Source organism: Choloepus didactylus, chromosome 2, assembly GCF_015220235.1.
Source record: "Choloepus didactylus isolate mChoDid1 chromosome 2, mChoDid1.pri, whole genome shotgun sequence".
Taxonomy (NCBI): domain Eukaryota; kingdom Metazoa; phylum Chordata; class Mammalia; order Pilosa; family Megalonychidae; genus Choloepus; species Choloepus didactylus.
The window spans coordinates 117,429,195-117,451,086 of NC_051308.1; the positions used below are offsets into that span (position 1 = coordinate 117,429,195).

The 21,892-nt window shown below is 40.9% G+C and overlaps 1 protein-coding gene across 1 annotated transcript; it reads left to right on the forward strand.

Annotated features, from left to right (window-relative positions):
• Positions 1-10,853: 10,853 nt before the first annotated feature.
• LOC119526759 (thioredoxin interacting protein) lies at positions 10,854-15,097 on the forward strand. Its single transcript, XM_037826147.1, has 8 exons — positions 10,854-11,447; positions 11,997-12,069; positions 12,181-12,328; positions 12,542-12,644; positions 12,788-13,044; positions 13,147-13,294; positions 13,405-13,556; positions 13,685-15,097. The coding sequence occupies exons 1-8, from the start codon at positions 11,198-11,200 to the stop codon at positions 13,718-13,720; spliced, it is 1,167 nt and encodes a 388-aa protein (XP_037682075.1). The 5' UTR covers positions 10,854-11,197; the 3' UTR covers positions 13,721-15,097.
• Positions 15,098-21,892: the final 6,795 nt, after the last annotated feature.

Genomic DNA, 21,892 nt, shown 5'->3' on the forward strand with positions numbered 1-21,892 from the left:
TTTACAGACACCTACATCTCATTCCCCCTTGCCTCTTACTTCTGCCTGCCAATAATGCCTGCCACTCTCTATGCTTTCTGAAATGAACTTTAACTAATCTAGTAAAAACGATTTGGAAGAAAATGGGGGTGGGGTGGCTGAGAATACAGGGTTGTCACTTCACTTACAGATAACATAGGCATTTGAATCCAAAATACCTCTTTTAGAAACTGTTCCTTAACTCAAAAGAGTAATTTTTTCCTCAGGTGTGAGAATTTGAAGTCAATTAAGAAGAATTTCAAAGTCAGCTGGTGAATGAGATTCTTTTATAGTAAATGTCATGTAACATTGCTTCCTTTGTCCAGACTTAGGGTCAGCCCCATTACTAATAGAATATTTAAAAACTGGTAACTCCAAACAGGCATATGATAAGATGCTCAATATCATTAGTCACTACAGAAAAGCAAATTAAAACCACAGTTTTGGTAATGGATGGTGGTGATGGTAGCACAACATTTTGAATGCAATTAACAGCACTGAATTATATATTTAAATGTGGCTTGTGCTGGTTTGAATGTATTATGTCCCCCAAGAAGAGCCATGTTCTTTGATGCAATCTTGTGGGGCAGACATTTTAGTGCTGATTAGATTGGAATTCTTTGCATGTTTCCATGGAGATGTGCCCCACCCAAGTGTAGGTGATAACTGATGAGATATTTCCATGGAGGCATGGCCCCACCCATTCAGGGTGGGCCTTGATCAGTGGAGCCATACAAATGAGCTGACTAACAGAAGGAAATCAGTGCAGCTGTGAGGGATGTTTTGAAGAGGAGCTACAGCCTAGAGGGACACTTTGAAGAAAGCACAGGAGCTGCACATGAGAGACAGTTTGAAGATGGCTGTTGAAAGCAGACTCTTGCTCCAGAGAAGCTGGGAGAGGACAAATATCCCAAGTGCAATTAAGAGTGACATTTGTGAGGAACTGCAGCCTAGAGAGGAACATCCTGGGAGAAAGCCATTTTGAAACCAGAACTTTGGAGCAGACACCAGCCACATGTCTTCCCAGCTAACAGAGATTTTCCGGACACCATCAACCATCATCCAGTGAAGGTACCCGATTGCTGATGTGTTACCTTGGACACTTTATGGCCTTAAGACTGTAACTGTGTTACCAAATAAACCCCCTTTTATAAAAGCCAATCTGTCTCTGGTGTTTTGCATTCCAGCAGCATTAGCAAACTAGAACATGGCTAAAAGGGGAAATTTTAGGTTGTATATGTTATCACAATAAATTTTTTTAAAAACCCCATAGGACTGTACGATGCAAACAATGAACCGTAATATAAACCATGGACTATACTTAATAGTACAATTATAATAATATTCTTTCACCAATTGTAACAAGTTCACTATACCAATGCAAGGTGTTAACAACAGGGTGGTATATGGGAACTCTGTATTTTCTGCATTATTTTTCAGTAAACCTAGAATTTTCACAATTGAAAAAAAAATGAGAAAACACTACACACTCATTAGAATGGCTAAATCAAAAAGACTGACCTTCTCAAGTGTTGACAAGGATGTGGAGCTCTCATATAATGTTGCTGGGGATATAAAATGATACAACCACTTTGGGAAACAGTTTGGCAGTTTCTTAAAAAGTTAACAGCATACTTACCATACAATCTAGACAGTCCACTTCTACTTATTGATCCAAGAGAAATGATAACATGTTCATAGCAGCTTCATATGTGACAACCAAAATATTGGAAACAAGCCAAATGTACTTCAACAGCTGAATGGATACATAAAGTGTGGTAAATCCATACAATGGAACACAAATTAGCAATAAAATGAAACCAATTAGTGATACACACAATAACATGGATTAACCTCAAAATAATGATGCAAGTGAAAGAAGCCAAACAAAAAAGAGCACACACTGTTTGATCCCATGGATACAAAACGACAGAAACATCTATAGTGGTTACTTGGGAATGGACAGAGGGAGGGAGAGATGGTTTACAAAGAGGCATGAGGAAACTTTGGGGAGTGATGGGGATAAGTTCATTTCTTTTAGTGAGGCAGTGGTTTCATGGTGTACGCATACGTTAAAACTCATGGAATTATACACTTTCAAATACGCAATTTATCATATGTCATTTATACCTCAATAAAGCTGTAATTTAAAAAATTGGTAGCCCACTTTTCCCTCTACCTTTGGTGGATCAGACAGGAGACAACGGGCTTAAGAATGATCATAGCTTGAAAAGAAAGATTAGAACCAAGATATTCCTTCTTTTAGGAAAAAAAAACAGAAAAGAAGAGGATGATGGGAAAAAGGAAAGAGAATATTTAATGATCCTGTATTCTCTCCTATATTCCTATCACATAGACCATATTCGTTCCTCCAGACTGTCAGTCTTAAAGTCCGAGACCATGAAAAGGACATTTTTTTGGTTTAGAAACCTATTTTTCCACTCCACCAATAGTCAGCAGGTGGCGCTGGTGACTAAAAAGAATTACCTGTACTCACTGGGGCTAGCCAAAGAAAAATAATTTGTTTGATTGATATGTTAACCAATTGGAGAAAACAATAAAATAGGTATTTGACAAAACTGATGGCCCATTTTGGAAATCAGTTGAGAGAGGTGTATAGTACACAAAATAAATTGTTTAAATGGGATAATTATTTATTTCATGACAAACAAGTTTTTTCGAGACATGAAACAATCAAAATACACTATTTGGCTCCACACTGGATATTATTTACACAGTGATAATAATGTAGATACTGACAACTGATTTAGCTGAAACTGTGATATAACTTAATTGGGAGGATGAGGTAAGGGGAAAGAAAAGGTGGGGACAGAATGATGTAGGAGAGATAAAATCTCAATTACTATAACCAAAAGACAGTAGATATGTCTAATATTTCTAAATTAAGAAATAAAAGAAAAAGCCTACATTTAAAAACATGAAGCAATTAGCAGATGGAAAAGACTGCCTCCATAGAGGGGACTGAAGACTGCTGGGTTTTTTTGCAGAAGCATTTAATACTATTTGATTCTTAACTCTACTATATTAAATGATTTTTAATTTAAAAGGAGGTGCACTGCAACCTTGGTTAGACTTAAGTTTCTCCTCTTTGTAAATTTGTGGCAACCTCAACTACTTCTCAGATCAACGCAACACCTTCCTACCCTCTCCCCATCCTATGTACTTCATGTAAGTTCCTTTCCACATTTCGTCTCAAGGAAACAGAGATAATATCCATGACCCAGTAACTACGTTTTTCAAAATCAGTGCCAAGAAACTGCATCAGCACTAAGGAAGAGAAAGAAGGAAGAACATTAGAAAATAAAAGCACTTCCTCAATTTTTCTGCCTACTCCCAAATCAAATTATTCACCATCTTCTCAACAATTAATAGGAAGAAGTAAGTTACACATGTTTCCTGAGATAAAACTTGTATATGAATGGAGGGTGGGCTTTTGGAATGTGAAAGTTAAATAAGAAAGGATAATTAGATTCTGCCTCCACTGCAGGGTTATTTTGGAATCATTCTCTGCTATTGGCTCAAAGAGCATAAATGTTTTTTAAAGCAAGGGTTTCATGTAATCTGTCTTTGATTCAGCATTTTTCCTCTTCTCCTCCCTTTTGGTAACTGTTTAAATTAGATTTTTTAAAAATTAGATTAATCAGCCTCTTCATCATGTCCTTCACCCCACCTCACCCCAGTCAAGAATTCAAAGACCCTTTGATAAAACAACAACATCTGAAACAGAAAGTGTTCAGCTACAGTTTTATTGTCTCTTTAAGGGGGTCACTGCCCTACATCTAAATCAAGCCCACAGCCTGCAGGGAATGCCATCAAGGTTGGAGAAGAAACCAAAACCAGAAGGCGAGCAATACTAGAGCCCGTATATACCACACATTAGCTGATCGAGCTAAAATAATCCTATTGATTTAATCCTATATTGATTTTAGAATTTTTTCAAGTACCTAAACCATGCTAGGCCATCAGAGAACATGGTTCCTACCTTTGGGGATCTCAGTTTAGAGGGAAGAAAAGATAAACAGATAATTACAAGATAAATGATCAATACTCATAAAATCTGATAGAAGTATGTCCAACATGCTGTAGGAATACAGAGGAGATGGCAGTTAAATCTGCTTGGAGAAATCAGACAGTTTTACAAAAGGGATGACATTCTTTTTAAGGGTGAGCAAGGCAGTAGTGGAAAGATCTTTGAACCATAAGTCAGATGACCTTGAATTTTGTCCTAGCTGAGTGACCTTAGGCAAGTCACTTAAGCAATCTGAGTTGCAATATTCTCTTATGCAAAATAAGACATCATAATACCTGTATGTCTACCTAGTAAGACTCAAATGTTTGTGCAATTGCTTTCTAATGCACATTTATAAGGCTCTATGTGCACTGTAAAATGCTATTCACAAAGAAAGTATTATTAATTGTCAGTCTGGATAAAAAGCAGAAACCGTTTTAGTATATGTTTCTTCCTCTCAGTCATTAACTCCGAATTTACTTCCTCTGCTCCTTCTCATGAGGGAAGAATCATCTTCACCACTCAGTAGAGTGGTCTGGGTCAAAGTTTCAAGTCTCAGATAAGTTTACAAGACAATTCTTAGACCAAGGATCTTGACAATACATTAATCTTTCCACTGGATGGCAAGGCTGAGCCGAGTGGATTCCTAAATTGTGTAAGAAAGAATTTCTCAGAAAAGGGGAAGTTGGGCTAAGCACGCAACGTCCCATCTCCTTCTTGCTTATAAACATCAACACAGTCCAATTTTCCCTTATACAAAAACAAACCATCACCTCTCATGCCTCTCTCTCTTGCTCTGATACATTATTGAGCCATAGGCTTGCTTTGAAGAGAGATGGTTATGTATGTTAGAGAATAGCAAAAGGGACTGAGGTTGAGGTTTGCAGCGTATTCTACTTCAGAGACATACCCCAATCTTTCATTTTAATTTATATTTAATAATATATTTACACTGTAAAATATCCTCTATTAGTTACAATGAAGCATACAAAGATAAAGAATACAAATACAAAGATAAGGACATAGTTGCTGCTCTCTAGGAATTTGTCATCTAGGAGAGAACAGGCAATTTACACATGGTACAATATGTGTTATATGAGAAATATAAATGGCTTGCTATAAAATACTCAAAGGAGAACTAAAGCATATTTGGTTGCAAGGTGAGGGGATTGGGAATCAAGAAAGGCTTCAGAGAGGAAATGTCATTTGTCTCCTCAAGAATGGGGAGTTCAAGAAGCAGAGATGAGGAAGAAAGGTCAGGTATCCCAGGTAGAGAGAAAAGTGAGCAAGGGCACAAAGGCAGAGAAGGATGCACTGGGAGAATACTGAGTACTCAGGTTTGGCTGAGCTATAGGGTACATTCAAGAGGAAGTAACGGGAAATGAGACTGAAAGTTTGGCCTTTTTATGTAAGCTTTAAATGCCAGATTGAAGCATTTGTATTTAATTCAGTAAACAATGGGTTTTGGAGGATCACAGGAAGAGCAGGAACTCAATTTTTGTTGAATTAATCTAGTCTTGATCTACAGATTATAGCAGAAAGGTCAATTAAAAGCTATTAAAATAATCTAGGTAAAAGCAATAAGGGCATAAATCAGATGGGTGGCAATGGAATAAGAAACAGGAGACAGATTCCAGAAACACTGGAAAGATGTCCTCTACAGAAATTGACAGTTGATTGGATATAGGGAATGCCAGAAAGGAAGAAATCAACGGCAATTCCTGGATTTTAAACCTTAATGACTGGGGAATGAATCACGGTTCCATTAAAAGAAACAAAGCAGGCAGGAGAAGAAATTGATGTGAAGGTGAAGGTTGAGTTCATTATTGACCAAGTTGAATTTGAAGTGCTAGCTAGAATTCTGGAGACAAGCTAGAGGTATAGTATAGATCTCAAAGTCGTTAACACAGAGTGATGCGTAGATAGGCAAACTGAGAGTGTAAACTGAGAAAAGCAGAGAGTCAAGGAAAAACACTCAAGAAAAGATTTCAGGGTGCAGATAAAAAAAGAATTGCTAGCAAAGGAGAAAAAGATGAAGTCCAAAAGTCAAGGTGAGTGTTTAAATTTTAAAAAGATGGCAGTTTTCAAATTATATAGAAATCAAGGGGATCAAGGCCTAAAAAACTATTCTGGTTTCCCCTGGAAACCATGAAATAAACCATTTCAGAATTAGTAGAAGCCAAACTACAGAGGGATAAGTTTAACAGAGAAAGCTGGTATAGGTTATTCTCTTAAGAAATTTAACATTAAAGGGAAGACAACAGATGGGGAACAAGATATTTTTACCATGTATAAAGGAAACTTTAAGAAATATCTAAAATGAGGCTGCAATATTCTGAACACGTTAATTCAGCCCCTCTCCCCATCTTGTCCTGAAGAAGTTGGACAATACATAGGCCTCCAATCTTTCCTCAGCATAGTAGAAAACAGAGCCCAATAAACATGGAATGTGGGTTTCCAAATGAATCTTAATAATTAAAGCTGAACTAAAAAAACCCAGAGTCCTCAAAAAGCATCCTAGAGACAAGAACTGTAGATTAATTATCAAGAGTCCTGGGTTTCTCCCCGCTTCGTGGGACCTGACTCCCAGAGGTGTAAATCTCCCTGGCAATGCAGGATATGACTCCCAGGAATGAATCTGGACCTGGCATTGTGGAATTGAGAACATCTTCTTGACCAAAAGGGGGATACAGAATGAAATGAAATAAAGCTTCAGTGGCTGAGAGATTTCAAATGGAGTGGAGAGGTCACTCTGGTGGACATTCTTACACACCATATAGATAACACTTTTTAAGTTTTATTGTATTGTAATAGCTGGAAGTAACTACCTGAAACTACCAAACTCCAACCTAGTAGCCTTGCCTCTTGAAGATGATACAAGGGGTGACAGTGTGATTGTGAAAACCTTGTGGATCACACTCCCTTTATCCAGTGTATGGATGGATGAGTAGACAAAAGGGGACAAAAGCTAAATTAAAAATAGGGTGGGATGGGGGGGGATGATTTGGGTGTTCTTTTCTATTTTTATTTTTTATTCTGATTCTGATTCTTTCTGGTATAAGGAAAATGTTCAAAAATAGATTGGTGTGATGAATGCAAAACTGTATGATAGTACTGTGAACAGTTGATTGTACACCATGGATGACTGTATGGTATGTGAACATATCTCAATAAAACTGAATTAAAAAATTAAAAAAAAAGAGTTCTGGGTTTGCATTGCAGCTCCACCAGCTATTAGCTGTGTGTCTTAGAACAAGTTACTTTAACAAAAAAGGGGAAATGGTTTACAAAAAACAAAACACCTCTTAAGAGTCACTTCTAGCTCTAAAATTCTAAGAGTCTAATACTTATCTGGAATATTTTACAGGAGTGTTGTAAAGATGAAACAAAATATTATGAGTTAAAAGACTGAGATGCAGGAAAACATAGTAGAAAGAGTACATACCTTAGACAGACCTGGGTTAAAAATCTTGCTCTACTTATAAAATGTGTGACCTTGGGCAAGTTACTTAACCCTTCTGAGCCTGACTTAATCAACCCTGAGTCATAGGGTTATCGTGAGAATTAAATGAAATAATCTAATCCTAAATCCTTTCTGGAAAAAGATGACCTTATAAATAAAACATTATTCAGATCATTTTGTAAAGGACTTGGTCCATTATATGTGCTCAATAAATGACAATTATTTAAAAAGTCATTTTGAAGTCTAAGTGCTATACAAATATTAATACATTCTTATTCATCTATGTCTTAAAGCTATACTCACAGTTTGGCAGTCTCAAATTCTACACTCCTATTCAAACACTTATCTGCCTCTCAACTAACATTCCCTAGAGAAAAAATGGAAAAGAAGATGGGGAACAAGGGTAAAAGGGAAGTTTATTGCATGGATGTAACAGAAGATATTAAAAGGACAAAGAAAGGGGTTTGTTTTACATTGGGAACTATGAGTCTTTACAGCTCTAAATGTTTGTCAGGCCAGAGGTTAAAGAAAAGAGAAATGCCAACTAGTAACTTGTCTCTGACCGGCAGGAGAGTGCTGAAGGCACTTTTCCTTCCTGAAAGCTTTGGCTTTACTCAACCACCTACATATAGTAAAGCAACCAAATAACAATCCTCTCTTGGTTTCCAATAGGCACTTGGACTGAAGAAGGTGGGGAAGGCACAGGTAGCTTGCAAAGTTCCTGGATTTAGCCCTGCTTTAGTGTTCCTTCTGGATTCTCCCCTTTCCTGCATCCTACAAATATTTGTACTCTGTTTTCAGGATAGGGACTTAGAAGAATTTTTTCATTCAACCAGGGAACTGAGAAAGAAGAATCAGGGGGCAGATTTTTATCCAAATACCAGGTTATAAGGTGAAAGGTCATAAACAACCCTCTCCAGGAGGGCTCTATTTCAGAACATGCTTTGGCTAACGGCCTGGTAGGCAGCTGCTACTGCCAAAACTAAATAGTTTTTTGGCATTCGAGGGAAACCAGGCACAACGTGGAGCAAACACAGGGTCTGTACTGAGCTCTCCAAAATGAGAAGGAATGAAGAAACAGGAGCCAGAAAGCTTAACTTAGAGCAAGAGAGAACTGTTGTAGGATTTTTAAAAACTCAAAAATTCAGCACTTCATAGGTGTGCCCAAATAAATAGAGGGTGTCTTTTCTCCAAGATGTCCCAAATTAACACCACCATGACCTAATACTACCCACCTCTCCTCCCATCTCCTCAAAATTTATGTAGTTACATATCACACTGTTAAACAATATTGATTCATGTATTTATTTGTAAATATTTTGAAGTTTTCATATTTATATACACTTTCATACCCATCAAATTAAAAATTCTCCCAGAAGCCATAATTTTGAATTTTTAAAATTACTTTAGTAAAAGCCTCACCTGCTCTGTACCCATAACTCAAGCAATATTATTGACCAGCTGAAAACACCTCACACCTAGGTGGTTAACTTTCTAGAACAGGGTGCCACCTCAAACTGTCATACCCTAAGGATCAACATGTTCCCTTTTTGTTCCTTGGTGTTGTGCTGGCTTGTTTCTTCTTTTTCCCAATAGAGTCATGATGCCTGATTCTTCAGCTTGCTTAATATCAGGGTAGAGTTGTAACTTGTTAGCCTTAGGGTATCAACCCAGTTAAGGTATATGAGGAAGGAAAAATGATCCTTAACAGCAATGAATAGCCTTCTTTTGGCTGAGAGAGTAGTATACCATGTACTCTAATTCTTCTCTTTACCTCCCTATCTCAATCTTGGGGACACTATCTTCCTCTTTTCAGCACGGAGTGAGGTAATAATCTCCTGATTCCTCAGCACAAATACGGGAGGAGCTCAGAAATCAAAGGGGAGGGAATCCCTGAATCATTGCATACAGGTTTTTATTATGTTTATGAGTGATTTCTCAGGAATCAGCTCCTAAGGCGTCTCATGGCCAGCCAGGGAAAAACCCATCTGACAGCCAAATGAAACCAGCAGAGAAGAATGAGGAGACAAAGCCCCTTTTAGCTTGAACTTACAGTGCTCTGTTGATCCTTCTTTCGTCTTTTTCCCTTTTCCCTGATTTCTAAAGTGCTTAGGCAAAAACTTAAAAGACAGGGAAATTCTTCCTTCAAACAGGATACAGCCATCTCTCCAACTGACACTTCGGTTATAAACAAGAGAACTTTTTCCTGCTTTTAATTAACTTGAAAGCTGTGAGGAGTGCTGGGGAACAGATTTATGGACGTACATTTGATTTATTGAACTGGAAAGGGAATGAAGACAGAGTAAAAGAATGAAACGAGCAAAGTATCCTGCCACCACCACCTCACCCCCTGCGCGCCCACCCTGGGAAAGAGAAAGGGAGAGATAACCAGTCTTGAGGACACACCTTACTAAAGACATAATGAGGTAAACGAGAAAAACAAAGTGTTCCTCAACTTTGCAGGTAGAAACTGAAGAGATGAGGGGATAAGCAACAGGATGTAAACACGCCCTTACTATTTCCGTTCCAAAGAACAGAGAGAACAAAATAGAGGGTACAGGGGGTGGGAACCAGCTCAAACACGCAGCCCCAGAGCCCCGAGGCGCTAGAAAGGGGAGGGAGCAGGCAGACCTAAGTCCCACATACACGCTTTACAAATGAAGACTGAAGAGAGGTTTAAAATTATAAGATCTCCCTTTCTTCAGAGACGGTAGGCTTTTTTTTTTTTCCTAAGCACAGAGCTATCGGGAGAGGACAAAGGGGTTCATCCTAAACAGTACCACCACCACTTCCTGTCCTCCACCCCAATCCTAGAGTTTTCTTGGGGTTATGGGGTTGTCTTTCACACGACTTGCAACTTGACAGTCAGGAATAATCGCGTGCCTCTAAATTAGCTGCAATAGCTAAGGTTAGAAACGAAATTCCCTCATAAGCACATTTTCCCTTTACTTCAAAACACTTCCCAGACTACAAGCATCCGCACCCGCCCTCGGACTGCCGCTCGCCCTTGGATAGGTTTAAGGGTCAGTCGGGCCCTTCTTCCATTGGCCCCAAGGGAAGCCGCTCCTCCTCCCTCTCCGCCCCCTCCGCCCCCTTCGCCCCCTCTGCTCCCTCCGTCCACGGTTCCCTCCCAGGCAGCCGGGCACAACAACCATTTTCCCCGCCAGGAGCACACCGTGTCCACGCGCTTCTGCGCCCTCGCTGATTGGTCGGGTTCCTGGTAAACAAGGGACGGACAGCCAATGGGAGGGCTGTGCACGAGGGCAGCACGAGCCTCCAGCCCAGCGCTCGCGTGGTCCTGCCTGGCAGCGCTACTATATAGAGCAGTTTCCGGCTCCTGGTGGAAACCTCTTGTTTTTTACGGTTGAGTTCTGTTATCCTAGCTCTTGAGCTCTCCGGTTATTAAGGGGAATAAAGAAAAAAAAAATAAAGTTTATTTTTCTCTTGAAATCCCTTGGCATTACCAATAGCCTAATTTTTTTTTTTTTCCACATCTTTTGGAAATTTTAGTAGGTGAGAGTAGTTTGTGGGCTGTTTTAAATCTTTTTATTTTGTTTTAAAGCCCAACCTGCTCAAGGACACTCTCATTACTTAGGAAGAGTGAAATAATTTCAGTTTATTGCCAAGGGTACTTCTTGGTCTTGAATTGGTTTTCCGTTTCTAACTTGAGCCAATTCAGCCCAATCATGGTGATGTTCAAGAAGATCAAGTCTTTTGAGGTGGCCTTTAACGACCCTGAGAAGGTATACGGCAGTGGGGAGAAGGTAGCTGGCCGGGTGATACTGGAGGTGTGTGAAGTTACTCGAATCAAAGCCGTCAGGATCCTGGCTTGCGGAGTGGCCAAAGTCCTCTGGATGCAAGGTTCCCAGCAGTGCAAGCAGACCTTGGATTACTTGCGCTACGAAGACACGCTTCTCCTGGAAGACCAGCCAACAGGTAAGAAAACGACTTTTCCTTCTTGCCTTTCTGAGGGACTGGCCCGAGGTTGGTTATTTATTAAGCAAGGTCTGGAGGGTGAAAGCTGATTAGAGAAGAAAACCGAAATGAATAAATGGAGCCTATAATGAATATTCAAAGTTGCTGAGGTTGCCTTTTTTTAAGTTTTAATTTGCAAGCATGCCCTCCCTCTCCCCCCCTAAAAGGGTGGTCTGTACGATATCTTATGGTGCATTGTCCTAAGGTGATCTGAGGGTAGTTGCTGCAGCTATTCAAAGATTACCCCATGCTTAAGGCTGCTTACTTTGCTTGCTTTCTTTTTGAGATGCTAGTAGCTTAACTATCTTGGTTGAGCTTTTGAACATTACAGTACTTCGCAACTTTATCCTGAAGAAAAAAAAATGCATCAGAATCTCTCATTTAAGAACATAGGGGTGAAAATGGGGGTATTTCAATATCCTCACATGCTGCCCAAGCATTTCTTATCGCATGGTTGCATTTTAAGTGTAACAAGAAACCTAATAGGTGCTCACTTTTCTCTCCTTTCAGGTGAGAATGAAATGGTGATCATGAGACCTGGAAATAAATATGAGTACAAGTTCGGCTTTGAGCTTCCTCAAGGGTAGGTAACAGCTAAATGCACCTTCTGTCTCTAAAAATCTTCCCTTCCTCTGATCATTTATTGTTCTTGGTGAGCATTTGAAAATTATTTGTGCCTTTTTTCTTAACATAGGCCTCTGGGAACATCATTCAAAGGAAAATACGGTAGCGTAGACTATTGGGTGAAGGCTTTTCTTGATCGTCCCAGCCAGCCAACTCAAGAGACAAAGAAAAACTTTGAAGTGATGGATCTAGTGGATGTCAATACTCCTGATTTAATGGTGAGGATCATTTGAAGATTCTGTTCTCCTGAGTTTTGGGGGGTGATAAGACAGGTATCTTGAGCATTAGATTGAAGTACCTCAGGGAATAAAGTCCTAGTCTGCAAGGTGGGAGGAAAAGCTGCCGCCTCTGGAGAAGGAATGAAAAGGAAAGAGAGGCAGGGGAAGGATATCTAGAAATTCACAAAACACCCTTTTCCCCATTCTGCATAGGCACCTGTGTCTGCTAAAAAGGAGAAGAAAGTTTCCTGCATGTTTATTCCTGATGGACGGGTGTCTGTCTCTGCTCGAATTGACAGAAAAGGGTTCTGTGAAGGTAAAAACCTAGTGCCTAAGATAGACTTATAAGGAACACTCTGGCTTTGGAGAAGAGGGTGGTGGTTGCAGAGCTCTGGCAGAGGAAAAGTCATTAACTGTACTGAGTATCAGTTAATAAATTTTTATCTTTCTCATTGCTAGGTGATGATATTGCCATCCATGCTGACTTTGAGAATACGTGTTCCCGCATCGTGGTCCCCAAAGCTGCCATAGTAGCCCGCCACACTTACCTTGCCAATGGTCAAACCAAGGTGCTGACGCAGAAGTTATCATCAGTCAGAGGCAATCATATTATCTCAGGCACATGTGCATCATGGCGTGGCAAGAGCCTTCGGGTACAGAAGATCAGGCCTTCCATCCTGGGCTGTAACATCCTTCGAGTTGAATATTCCTTACTGGTGAGTGGGAGTGGTTCTAGAAGAGGAATTGTTCATCTGTCATTACAACAGTAGTCTTTTCTCCAGACTTCTAGTCTAACATGCTGCTATCTTCTTTCATAGATCTATGTTAGTGTCCCTGGCTCCAAGAAAGTTATTCTTGACCTGCCTCTGGTCATTGGCAGCAGGTCAGGTCTGAACAGCCGGACATCCAGCATGGCCAGCTCCGAAATGAGTTGGGTAGATCTAAACATCCCTGATACCCCAGAAGGTGAGCCAGGCCAAATGTCTTTCCTTCCCCTCTGGCTTGCTTGGGTTTGGAAATTGTGGTGATTAGTCGTTTCTTAGTCAGGCATCTTATCCCCTATTTTCTTTTTCTAGCTCCTCCTTGCTATATGGATATCATTCCTGAAGATCACCGATTAGAGAGCCCCACTACTCCTTTGCTAGATGAGGTGGATGGCTCCCAAGACAGCCCAATTTTTATGTATGCTCCTGAGTTCAAGTTCATGCCACCACCTACTTATACTGAGGTGAGAGTTTTTGTCACTACATTTGTCTTAAGCCTTTTATATAGGATGTTGACTTGGAGGGATTGCTAACTGTGTTGCTCTTTTAGTTCTCATTCAAACTAAAATGGTCTCTTCTTTCTTACTCCCAGGTGGATCCCTGCCTCCTCAACAACAATGTGCAGTGAATGTGTGAAAGAAAAGCAGCAGCTGTACCTACTTATTTCTTTCCACCTCTCTTCCTGGACTCTAACTTTTTCAGAGACTCAACAGTCTCTACAGCAAGGTGTGGGTCCACCCCAGCCTCTAACTCCTCAATGTGGGAGGTCATCAGCAGGCAATCTCCTGGGCCTCAACTGGTGAGGAGTTGTCCTCAGCCTGTGCCAATGTTGTGATAAAGGGGTGTTTGCTGGATGGGTTTAAAGACACACTAGAAAAACTCAGGTCCATCCCATTTCCTCAGATCTCCTTGAAAATTGAGGCATTTTTAGTAGTTTTGAGTCAGGTATAGAAATGGCCCCTGGCATTGTCTCCCCAAGCTGTTTGTGGAGGGGGGGAGTATTGGTTGTTATAACAACATCAGACCTTGAACTTTTGTGCCATATATAGAGCAGGGCTGCTTTAGTAAACTAGGAAAATGAAAAGGAAAAATTGCAGCCAAAACTTTGGGAAAAGGAGGTTCTTAAAATTAGTGTTGCTCTTTGTATATGCTTATTATAGAAAAAAAAATCCATGGCTAATTGGTTAGGACTTCAGAGAGAGCTTCCACTGTGATGTGTTAAAGGAAAGAAGCTTCAAGTTGTCTTTGCTCAGAATGTACTTTAGCCTCACTGAAAGCAGTAGTTATATTGCATCACCAGATGTCTTAAAAGCCATTTTTAGATATTATTGAACTGTGTTCTGTTGCAAACATTTTCATATGGGAAAATGTGTTTTTCTTTTCATGTGACTCCTTGGAATTGATTCTAAGGTGATCTTAGCACTTTAATTCCTATCAGACTTTTTGTTTTTCCATTTCAGATGTAAGCTAAAACTGGTCTACTTTATCTCTAAGGGTGAGCACAATGACAAAAAAAAAAATTTTTTTTTACTTTTGAGACTTTGTCCCAGTATATAGAATTAAGTCATTCTGACTCTAATCATAAAAAGATTGCTGCTGTCAGCCTTGCCCATGAACTTCTCCAGACCCACAGAGGGACTCTGAATCATGATGCCTTAACACCAATTAGAGCCTCTGGACACTGCCATGAGAAACCAGAGGGCAAGTCCTCAAAACAGCCTCCCAGACCCCCTTCCCATCTAGTGTTAGGAGATGGGACACAGACAGCCCCTTTCCCACTGCGGACCCTAGCACTTGATCCATCACCCTCAGCCATAGCACTTTGTTCACAGTCCTGTATCACAGCACTGAGCTCCACCCTTAGCATTATACAGCCAGAAAGTACATGGGCTGAAGGTGGTTTTAGTTCTGTTTTGTGTTTTTTTAAAAAAAAAAAAATGTGTATCTTTTTGTATGATAAAAAACTATATTTTGTACTTAACCAGATATATTTTCACCCAAGATAGGGGTATTCTTTGTAAAAAATAAAAATAAAAATTGTTAATTGCAAAAATGTTTTTCTTTTTGTCTGTGAGATGGCCTTGAAGAAGTTAATAGAAAAAGGGTGTACCTGAAAAATATTTTCCCTGAAGTTCAAGTTCACATTATTGAAAATACTGTGGAGAGGATGCTCCCTGTGGAGAGGATGCTCCTTGATAACCCTAAAGAGTGCATTCAGAGTGGGGAATGGAGGGTTGAAGAGGGAAGGAATTTGTTCTACATTTGATTTTCCTTCACTAAAGAACTGTAGTGGGATCTTCTGGTGGTTTGATAGATTTTCCATAACTGATTATTACTAAATTCCCTCAATTTGCACTGCATGAGTTTTTGAAATAGGGAAACAAGGTTTGTGAGGCAATTTGGATGGAAAGGGTCAAGGGTCCCCTTTTTCATAATTTGGTGTCGTCATAGGGTGTCTTACAGAGTGAGTATGGTTTATATGCTGACTAGAATAATAATTACTCAGTTACAAGTATTAAATTATTTGAAGGCAGATGCTGTTTTTTTAATCTTTGCAGTTTCTAGCAGAGTTCTGTTGAAGGACATAATCATAACTCAGTATATATTTGCTGACTATTCAACCCCATCCTCATCTCTTAGGATTTGCTTCTGCAGTTATTTCTTCCTTGTAGGGTTATAATGGATTGATATCACACTCTTAATTGAAGTCATTTTTATTATTCCTAAAGGAGTGACTAGGTGAGAAACCCTGAGATGGCAGAAGCCAATGGACTTGCTGATTTCTGGCTTATTTAAACCCTTGAAGACAAATCTAGTCCTGGCCCTTACTGGGAACTGACACTTCTATGGACCTCCCCATACTAATTGTAAACATCAGACAGCTAGAAGTTCTATATAAAATCAGTGTGAATTGAATAGAAAGTGAGATTGAAAAGATCCTATCCCATTTCAATTTCCATTTATTTTTTTTTGTATTTCACACTCAGTAGCTTTTTTGCACTCTCTCAGCTCTCTGTCTCTCCCAGTTTTTCATTACCAAACTGTCAATCTAGCTCTTCTGTTGCCACAGTGACTCTTGCCTGAATGCTTACCTCTGTTCCTCCCTGTCTCACCTGTTCATGAATCTAGTGGCTCTGTCCCTATAAATCTGTGACCAGGAAACTAGGTCAAAGTTGATGGAAAAATTTTTTCTTCAGCTTGTTTTCCAGGGACTGAAGGGGTGGAGCAAGGAAAAGAGCATGCCGGAGGGCTGGACAAATGGAGCTCATGAGCCTGTTTTTTTACGTGAACAGCCCAGCTACCAGAACATGATATGGGAAGGGGATGACAAAGAGATAACATATACCCTACGCCTGTTAAAAATTTGATCCCAAAAGGGCCAGCACACATGCAGCCTCTTCTCATACCTCTGATACCTTTAATTCAGTAGGGTCTGACAGAACTTTCTACAGTGATGAAAATGATGTTCTATATTTGCACTGTTCAATACAGTAGCCATATGTGGCTATTAAGCTCTGAATTGTGGCTACTGTGACTGATAAAACTGAATTTTAAATTTTAAGTCAATAAATTTTAATTGCCTTGTGTGACTAGTGACTAGCATATTGAACAGTGCAGCAAAATCTGAGGAAGGAAGTAGGCAGCTATAGCTGTTCCCACAGAGGAAACCCATCCCTCCCTTAGGGCACAGAAGTCTCCACTCTACAGTACTTCCTTTTCCCTTCTACACACAACTTATACCCCACCCCAGGACGTTTTCTGCCTACAGGCAGGCTTAAGTATTCGTCCCTGTACTAGCACAGCTGTTTACCCACTAAGTGGGTGAATATTTTGGGTCTTCCTTTCCCATGCTCTTCTCAGATGTCTTTTAATTTTTAAACAGCTGAGGCTTACAGGTACAGCCATCAGAGGATATCCAATTCTGTGTATCATTTATTCATTAGGTGGCCCAACTGGTATAAAAAAATCTGAGAGAAGACAGGAAGAAAACTAAAGAGAGAAGAGAACTAGAGAAAATAAAATTAGCAAGGAAAAGGCAAGTACTTCCCCAACCAGGGTCCTTGGCTAGCTCTGAACAGATTGGAAACACAAGGATCTAACTTGGGGTGAGGCAATGGGAGTGACAAGTATGGAGAGTGAATCTGACCAAGCACATGGTCAGCAAGAAAGTATCACATTAGAATTGAAGGGCATGAAGCAGGGTGAAGGAGTGAGCTTTGCCCAGTTCTTTCAGCAGCCCACTGACCCCCTCCTACAATTCTTTCCTTGGATCACCTCTAAGTAATGGTATACATAAGGTGGATAAGGAAAATATTTCACTGACCTACGAAGGCCACAGTCTCTGCCCCAACCATCCTGACCTCAGTAGTTCTGGACTGGGAGACCAGAGGCTTTTGTCCCCTTCTCTGTTTGGACCCCATATTTACCCCCATTCCTAAGCTGAAAAACTCCCTCTTAGAGAAGGTTTTACCTCCAGGGTTGCATGCAGGTCCTGGCCCACTAGGTGAGTCTATAACCTGGAAAAAGTTCAGGGATTAGCCTTACTATACTATTAAGGAGAAACAGTATAGTGTAGTAATTAAGCTTATGAACCCTAGAGCCAAACTATCTACATTCAAATCCCACTTCCACAATTTACCCAGCTGTGCAAGCTTGCTTGTTTAACCTCTCTGTGCTAGTTTGTTCATCTGCAAAATGGGGATAATATTACCTACCTTGGAAGACTGTTTTGAGTATTAAGAGTTAATATATATGAAGTGTTAGAGCAATGGCAAGTAAGTGCTTATTATCTAAAATAAAAAAAGATACATATCCTTCCCTCACCACCACTTTGAAGAATTCACTCTCAGGTGCATCCCAAAGATTGCTCGTCCTCTTTGACCTATCATGGTTAAGGCATTCTCTCTTTGCTCCTCTTGATTCCTTTGCTGTGTAGGAAGAACAAAACAACAGTCTGGAGAAGAGGTCATTATATAGGAGTTTATTCAGCCTGGAGTTAACTGTGGCAGGGGAGAAGTCCACTAGTGGGACCGCTGCCCCAAGCAAGGAGGAGCCATCTGCAAACCCCCAACAGCTCATGGTATAGCAGAAGGGTTTTTCTCCCTCATCCCCAGTGTGCTTCACAGGCCTCTGGATTAACCCTGTCAGCTTCTGGAAATTAATTGAGCTTTTATAACTTTTCAGTATACAACTCTAGGGAAAAGCTCCACACCATTTTGAGTAATACACTGAGCAACAGAGAAAGTTAAATCATACAACATGGCACAACAAAGAACTCTTAGAGTCCTTACTCCAGGGTATTGCATCTCATTTGATTTTTTTTTTCCCTGAGGTGGACTGGACCCAGTTGCACAAAAGTCAGTGGAAATGAGCCCATTGAGAAGCCCTATTTAGCTTATTTAGGCTATTTCTGTACTGCCTGACCTTTCTTTTGGCCTGACCCCATCCTATACTCAGCAGGCCTGTTATGTAAGGAGAAAAGAGTGAACAGATTCTGAAGGCTGGGATTTTTCTGACTACCAATTGATTGTTCATCTCCAGGCAATGAAGTGAGGGGAGCAGGAGAGGGACAGGGAGAAGTTGGGGACAAGATTGTGAATCCCATGTGCCCTGAGTTCTAAGATCCATGCCAAACAAGATCCATACTCATTAGATGTTGAGTGATGGAGCTGACTACCTCTACAAGTCAGTCAAATGGTCAGTAAACAAGTTCTTGGAAACGTCTGACTGGGTGCCCAGCTTTGATATTTTTAACCTCCAGGACAGATGGACAGAGGAAGGATTTCAGTTGCTGGGGGCAGGGAAGACTCAGGGGTGTGAGATGGTGCTTCCCTTATATGGTCCTGTGGCTAAAAGACTCCCTGTTTCCACCCCACCTGTCTAAATTCTGACTTCATCTATCCAAAGTCATGGTGAATCCTTTGTCTCTTGTTCTACAAGTTGTCTCTATCTCTTGTCTTTCATGCTTACCTCTCCTTCCAACCTTGAGGAAACTTTGGTTTCCATTCCAGACCCCAAGATGTTTTAGCTCTATATCCCTGTAGATCAGGGAAAGGATGACTGGGCAGGGACCAATGGCTCCTTTTCTCTCAATGGAAAAAGGTACAGCCCTGCCAGTGGTACCCAGAGTTTTTCCTGCAGTTCCAGGTCCCCAACCTACCCTACAGGAGAGTTCCAAACGCTCCTGCAACATCATGTGCCTATTGCCCCCAACTCTTGGGAACAGATTGATTCATTGGAAGCTCAGGTTTGAGCTTCATATACCTTTGGAAAGTAGAGGAAAAGTCAGTGGAGGTCACAGAGGTTGGAAAGGGTGACAAAGCCTGACAAGGCAAGATCTATCTGCTGTCCCTGGTTTTAGAAAACTAGAACACCTGGAAGGTGGAGGTTGGGAGGCAGATGGATCATTGGCAAGCCTAGAAGATTCTTTTGACTATGAGCAAGGCCTGGAGGTTAAGAATGAAGGTGAGGAAGAGAGATGAAAATTACCAAAATTCCCAATTTGGGGCTTCATCCTTCTTTGGCCTTCTCTTTAAATGGGATACTCTTCTATATCTAAAGTCTGCTTCCTTTTCTTCCCTTTTCTTTCCAATATCTCACCACCCCTTCTGATATTGCTCTCCCTACTTCATGGAGCACTCCAAGACTAATGGGAAGCCAGAGGGGAGCTGGGATTGAGGAAAGGAGATCACACTATGATTCATGTTTCTCTATTTCCCTATTTAGCTGAGGTTGGTGAACTGCAGCATGGCTGGAGAAAACCAGAAGCCAAAGGCAGGAAACTGGGGCCTGTAGGCCACAGCAGCTTGCAGACATTTTGATCAACTTGTAACAGTTTTTTCCTAAAAGTATAAATGGGCTACAAACATTTAAAAACCAGAAGATTTCATTAAAATCTACAGTTGTTTCTCTTTAAAAAAAAAAAATCATATTTGGTAATACTGGGCCTGCATTCCTTCATGGTATCAACAACCTGTAGCTCATGGGGCCAAGCAGGCTCTTGTTTGTCAGTTCTCACCCCTCCCTATCACATTACACTCACCTGCTTCATTCCTTTATACCTGCCTGACTCCTGTCTGGTGTTTAGATTTGCAACCTCTGCTCTAAGAGAAGCTCTTCTCAAAAATGTTCTCTGCAGGACCCCTAAGATTAGGAAGAGTCAACCACTTTCCCCAGGGCTCCTGGGGGCAATTCAAAGTAGCCTGTCACAAGCCAGAAATGTCTTAAGGTACCTATTTTATCTTTGAAAAATATGAATTTTGATTTATAGTGCATAATATATTTGCACTGGTTTTAGTTCAAAAATGATTTATCTTCTTCCACCAAATCTTCAAAGTGAGCCATGTGTATTCTGTGGCTCCAAATAGTTCTCACCACACCACTCCATGAATAAACAAATTTAAGCAGCACAGTGCTAAAAAAATGAGGCAAAGAGAGACAGAGAGAGAAAGCAAGATGAGCAAAAGAATCTGAAAGACAACAAGAAAGAGTCTGAGTGATAAGCTCTCTTTCTGGCCCTAAACTACTCCTCCTGGTCCAGTCCAGCTCCTGAGACATTTATAGACATCCCTAGTATATCTGGACAGGTGTTAGACTGATGGCTCAGAGTTGAAAACAAGATCCAAAATAGGAGCCAGGCCAAGTAAGGGAAAGATGAGGAGCCAAGAGTAGCCAAGTATGGTCAGACAGGAAGGTTTGTCTAGGGGGCAGGAGAGAAGCTTGGAGAAAAGAAACGGAGGAGTTAGAAAAGGGCTGGTCAGCATTTGCCTTTTCTCCCATTGAATCCTTCTTTGTTTCACTTCCTCTTATCATCCCTGCTGAGGAAAATGGGGTAAAAGCATTAATTCAATTTCCTTAGATGAAGGAAGTTCCTCTCTAGAATGGCTACATCTCTGGTTCTAATGGCTTAATGAGGCTTAAGAATCAGGGATTTTATCCCTCTCCAAATGGGAATTCACCTATTCTGTTCAAGACAGGAGAGAACTCAAATCTGTGTTCCTAACTTAAGTGGGTTTCTTCTCTCTTCTCCACCAAGCCCACACCTTTGGCAAGACACAGACAGGTCTAACTAATCTCCCTTCTATTCCAGTACTCTCAATGCTGCCCTGAGAGTAACAATGAATGTTAAAGGCAGGATTTGGATATTAATACTTTCCCCCAGTCTACACTGTACACCAAGAGAAATGGAATTCAGGATGGGGAAGATTCGGGAAGAGGCAGGGGTCCAAGCTTTGAGGAGCCCAGCCCACAGCTGAGGAGAGGAGATTGACAAGGGGAATAGTTCCAGACTCAAAGGTCCGGGGAACATAGCCCATCAGGACTGGGCCTGAGGAGCCCCTGGATTCGTTCCCCAGAGTCTTAGGTTCCGCAAGGTGATAGTCCTTAGCCTCTAAGATCCTGCAGTTAGGGTTGGATCAGTTTCTTCCCACTAACTCTTATCGGGGTGGGGGTGGGGAACCTTCCCTTCCCTCTAGGATACAAAGAGGCAAATTAAGGCCCGTTGGGAATAAGCAAAGGCCTTTCTGAAGTGACACTAGGAAACATAACTCCGTATTTTCAGCTTTCTGGACGTTTCTGACATTTGGGGAAAAGGTGGGTCTCGGTAGAGGAAAGGTCAGTGGAGAAGGGGTCACTATGGGTCTGGCCAGGTTAGCTAACTGAGCTATTCCTGTCTAGCTCAGTTCTGTTCTCTGTCCTCTAGCCAGACATGATTTATGAGGGGAAAAGGCGGGGCCTGCCCCATCTGAGCCTTTGTCAGTCAGAACTCTCTTGGTGGCCTCTTAAGTTCTGACCTGTGAGT